This window comes from Glycine max, chromosome 19 (assembly GCF_000004515.6).
Source record: "Glycine max cultivar Williams 82 chromosome 19, Glycine_max_v4.0, whole genome shotgun sequence".
Taxonomy (NCBI): domain Eukaryota; kingdom Viridiplantae; phylum Streptophyta; class Magnoliopsida; order Fabales; family Fabaceae; genus Glycine; species Glycine max.
This window is the reverse complement of record NC_038255.2, coordinates 3,613,342-3,618,856: the sequence shown is the minus strand read 5'-3', so window position 1 is coordinate 3,618,856 and position 5,515 is coordinate 3,613,342. Positions and strand designations below refer to the sequence as shown.

Here is a 5,515-nt window from a genome sequence, read left to right as displayed (position 1 = left end):
ATTTTGGCAGCGACAATAGTGGTAGTAAAAGCGACTATGACGATAATGGTGATAGTAGTAGCAATGACCCAAATAGTATTGTAACTAGTGGTGATCATAGTGATAATGATTACGGTGGTAACAACAATATTAACATGGATATTAGTGGTCAGAGTGTAATAATGGTAGTGATAATAATAAAGATGATGATAAGTCATTTTTATGATAGGATTTTATATATATAAAAAAAACTTGATGGTGTTATGCACAAATTTTAATATTTAATTTGAGATTTAAATATTTTTTTGTTCATGCAAATCCATTTTTTATTTTATATAAATTAATAATAATGTGACACTTAACATTGATGTGACAAGATGATCTCATTAAATGATAACGTATCTTGATAATATCATGATTCAATTTATCATGTTACCATTTTTATAACGGAATTCAAAAATTAAAGTAAAAAATAAAACAAATATAATATACAAAGCTTAAAGTAAAAAAAATTACAAGAATAAAAAAATATATTAAAAGAACGAAAAATATATTTAAGGTTACGGTAATCACACTATTTATATTTAGCACACTCATTGTTTTTTTTTTACCGACTCTTGACGAATGTAAATTTAAATACATTAATTAAAGTACTTCTATTCTTTACAATCATATGTGATTGTCAATTTCTTATTTTATTTTTTTTTCAAAATATTATCTTCAATTTTAATTGATCTTACGAACTTCCACTCCTAATTAGAAACAATGATAACAATAATTCGTAAAACTAAAATAAGGCACAAGCCAATTGCCCTATGGCCTTACTCTGTTTAGGGCACTGCCCTTCTCCCATCTCATTGGATCTCCACAGACTGAGTTTTCTCTAGTGTTTATCCTAGAAAAAAAAAATATTTAAATGAAACAAACGTCCCTTCTCCTCTTTTTTGTCTTCGTTCCAACGCATAGGACAAAACAAAATTCCCTAGAGGAATAAAAAAAAATATATTCGACAAAACACTACATAGTTAAAATTTTATTTAATATAGCTTTCCAATAACAAACAGTATGCATTTCAGTGAACCAAACAACAATAGCAACAAAAATGAAAATACACACACATAAAATAAAACTATAAAAGGACAAAGTGACATTGTGAAGTGAAAAATAGATAACCCACCTGATGTTTGGAAAAACCATTTTTGGGGTTTTAATTAGTTGGGTGTTTTAGCCAGAAATTATAAAGTGGGCTGGGAATTGAAGAAATAAACAAAAACAACCCTAAAATGTTGGCTTTTGCACATGGGTTCCTTGGCTCCTTTCAGTGAACATGTCAAGGTCATGACAACCACACAAGCATGTTCATTCATTCATAATATAAGAGCCCAGGAATGAGGGCCTTAATTTGCTGCTGCTAGCTAGCTGTCCATGTCACTCAGATATTTTTATCTGAAATATCAATAGTCAGCATGATGATGGATGAGGGCATGCCACCCCATAATTCTTTGCAGATTGATGCAGATACATACATAGCTAGCTGCAGTGATCTCTCTCTCTCTCTCTCTCTCTCTCTCTCTCTCTCTCTCTCTCTCTCTCTCTCTCTCTCTCTCTCTCTCTCTCTCTCTCTCTATTTTGCTAGCTATATGTGCCTTTTCTCTGAGAGAGACTCTCATCATTGTGTGTGTGTGCCATGCACTAGCCCATGCTCTTAAATGAACATCAATAGAGGTAGACACATAGTAATAATAATAATGAAAATATACATGCACTCTCTCTCTTTTGTGTCGATTGCTTAGCACCTGATGACAAATATATATGTTAGAATGTCACAATTTCTTCTTCTTTTTTTTCAAGAGAATAGTATTAGTACAAAATAATCTTTTTGGTGATTAATTTTTTTGAAACCGTGAATTATATATAAGATGAATATTTCATTTTTAATATGATTTATTTTATCCAAAATGATCAATGAAGATTTGTCTAAATCAATTAATTAAGAAATATAAGTCGATATCTCTTTTGTTCATCTTAAATCAGTTAATTAAAAAATATAAGTCACTGTTCAAATTCAAATTCAAATTGCTTTCCCCATGATCACACTCAAAAGCAATCTAACTATATACTTAATTATAATCTTTTAGGACAAAATTTAACTATAGTTCCTTAATTGTTGTTGAAATTTTTTTATCTTGATAGCCTATATTTATACCTTAAATGTTTTTTTCCCTACAATAACAATACCGAAATTTAATTTTGAATCTAAAACTTTGTGCAACCTACTTAAATTCTATATTACTCGATTAATTCTAGTGGGTTATAATTGTAATTAAAGAACATAAAAAATTACTATTCAAATTATCAAGAAAATATTATAATTGTAATTAAAGAACATAAAAAGTATACCAAAAAACTACATTTATGTTTAAGTTATATGCACTTTTGTTTACTATGTTTAACTATTACAGATTTTCAGTATTAGAATCACTTGCTACCAAGTTTAATTTTCTAATGGTGTGTCATCCAAATCGAACAGTGTAAGTATCAAATTCAAGCTCGATGTGTTACTACTTACTAGCCTAATTGCTGCTGAAAGAAAAGAAGACTCAACATACTGAAAAAAGATTAAAAAAACAAAAATTGACTTAATTTGGAAACGGGTAGATTATATTTGCCCCTAATCAATGTTTAAATCAAACAAAAAGTGGCTTTAAAATTCCCTTAAAACTCCAAATTAACACACAAAAAAACCCAATTAAGGGCTTAATTATAAAATTCGAATTTTGTTTTTGGCATGATGAAAGATTGAACAAACATCATCACCATCCAATGTCAATGATAATGCTAAAGACACCAAAAAATAGAAAATTGAAAAAAAAATGGTTACATTACATGCATTGGATTTTCTCTACAAATTCTGAAATCCCCACCAGACCTTTTTTCCCTTCTTCATTTCCCCCATTCAAATTTCTCTTCTACAAAAGTCCCTCCCTACCCAAATCTAACAAAATAAAAGTCATAACTCCTCCCCCCCAAAAAAAAACACTAGACCAAAGATCTTTTCTTTTTTTTTCTTCATTAATGAAAGGACAAAAGTCACAAAACAAAACATTTAAGAAGAAACACAAAAAGAATAATAATAATAATAATAATAAGATGAAGAAGAAGAAGAAGAGAGTGAAAAAGCTATGTAAACAAGACACCATCTTCATGTTCATTCTCATCTTGGGTGGTGTCGTTGTTGTTTCCATAATACTCAATGAGTTTCTGGAGAACCACGACGCGCGTCCGCAGCAACACGATGTACTCTGCGGTTTCCTTGAACAGCTGGTCGGGTTTCACCGCTTCTTCTTCTCCATCGTGGGTTGTTGTTGTTGTTGTTGTTGTGGGGATTAAGTTCTTCAAAGCCTCAAGCTTTTCACAAAGCTTATTATTATTGTTGTTGTTGCTGCACTTTCTGTGCACAATTGTGGTGGTGCTTTTTGGGTGGTTGTGCTGTGGGTGTCTTCTTCTCCTTCTTGTTATTCTCTTTGTGGCTCTCTTGAGGGAGAGTTTGTAACTGTGCTTTGTGATTGTTGTCATGGCAACAACAACAACAACAACTGAAGAGAAGAAGAAACAAAAAAATGTGTAGTGGGTTTGTTTTGGTTTGGTTTTGGAGGTGTTGTGAATTTCTGGGTTACACTGTCTGGGGTGTGAATGTGATCAGAGAAGAGAGGGTTCTGGGTTTAAGTAATGGGGATTCAAGAGTTTGCCACTTGATGGTGTTGGTTACTACGGAAATGCCACTTTCCTTTTTGTTATAAAAAAATAAATCATTTTTCTTGTGTCATATTTCTTGATATAATATAATGTAAGGTCTTAGGTTTACAAGTACAAAAATAATATAATGAGAAAAATTATGTTTGATTTTTATCATTTTTGTAAAAAAAAAAAATTGAATGAGAATAGTCGTGCATTGCAAATTAACTTTTTCTTTGATCCTGTGAATGGGAGAAACTCTAATAATTAGTGATCACGAAAAAAATATTTCTTGAGATATTATGTGAAAAACAAAAAAACGTCACATGTGAAATGATCATGTGCCAATAAAAGATAGAATAAGTAACAATAGGTGTCAAACTTTTTGTAGTTACTTCATATGATAATTTTATATAAAATACAAATTTAATCAATTCAACAGTTAAATCATTCGATGTTAATATTTTAAAAATTTTACATATCAAGTCTCTCTGGTGTAAAAATATACTATATTTATTTCTTATAAAAAAAAGACTAGAGGTAATAGTAGTTAAGTGTGTTTAAAAATTATACTTAAGAAATGATTAATCATAAACAGTTAAATTAAACTGATTTTTTTTATCATCTTACCTTTTTTTACATTTTTTTATGCAATACTAATCTTAATTGAAGTGTTGAAATTGCAATAATAATTAGTTGATAGATTTTGAGTTTGAATCATATGAATAAAAAATATAAAAAAATTCATTAAAAATTAATTATCAATAAAGTTGATAGATATTTTCTTCTTATAACATAATAAAAATAATAATAAATATTTATTAATTTTTCACATGTAACATTCTCATGTCTCTACTTGCTGATTGGTCAGGGAAGGGATAGAATACAGTCACAAAAATTTCACACATGTTTTTAGCCCTACCAAGAACTAGTCATTCGAGATTCCTCATTTAAAATGTTGTAAGAAAATGAAAGGTAAAAATTCAAATTCCCATGACCCAAATAAAAAAAATAATAAAGATATTTTTGTTTGTCAACCAAAATAGGAGACAATTTTATTCTTTTGCCCCAACTAACCAAAATAGAAGGTCCAGTGCAATTAATCCTCATCCCTTTGGCCAAGCAAGTAATGTTAGCATAGAAAAACAGTGGGACCAAAGAGACATAAAGAATTGGGATATTTCCATGAAAGAAGGTTATTCTTGTAATTTGATTATTATGTAGAGAGGACACTAGTTTTCTGTTTTTCCTATCTATGTGACCCCAAATGAGAAAAAGAGAAAGTGTGAAGAGAGGCACAAGTTGCGAGCCAGAGAGGCAGAAAAGCCTGCCCTTCTGTAACGGCACATGTGAAGGTCCCGGGAACTTCACATTTTTCTTAATTACCATTTTGTCCTCCCCCATTATATCATATATATCATCCAAAATAAAATTACACCAACATTTTTTTTTTGTTGTTGTTGCAAAAATCAATTAATTCACATATATATCAATGCCATGGTCTTTGATTAAAAGATTAAAAATACAAAAGTGTGTCTAAGTTTCTTGAGATTGAGCATCACTTTTTGTATTCTAGTGGTAAATTTTGGTGTGCATATTTTTTGTTTTCAAAGTGTTCATTGTACCTCTTTATAGTATCTTGTCATGTGGTGATAGCTTTTGATTTGTGCTTTCCTTTTTTTTCAATTTCTTTTACTAAGGCTTTTTTATGAATCTTTTTTTTTTCCTCTCATTGTTTTGAGCATGAAAGGCTACTCTTAAACTTGAAACGAGAAATCAAAGTTGTCGTTTTCCTTCTTAA

At 30.0% G+C, this 5,515-nt stretch overlaps 1 protein-coding gene across 1 annotated transcript; it reads right to left on the bottom strand.

Annotated features, from left to right (window-relative positions):
- Nucleotides 1-2,834: 2,834 nt before the first annotated feature.
- LOC102659957 (uncharacterized) lies at nt 2,835-3,690 on the bottom strand. The gene has a single exon (XM_006603842.4). The coding sequence runs from the start codon at nt 3,553-3,555 to the stop codon at nt 3,160-3,162; it is 396 nt and encodes a 131-aa protein (XP_006603905.1). The 5' UTR covers nt 3,556-3,690; the 3' UTR covers nt 2,835-3,159.
- Between the last annotated feature and the right edge of the window lie 1,825 nt (nt 3,691-5,515).

Bases quoted from the DNA above. Each gene is read 5' to 3' on its own strand.
- LOC102659957 (XM_006603842.4), bottom strand. From the start codon at position 3,555: ATGACAACAATCACAAAGCACAGTTACAAACTCTCCCTCAAGAGAGCC.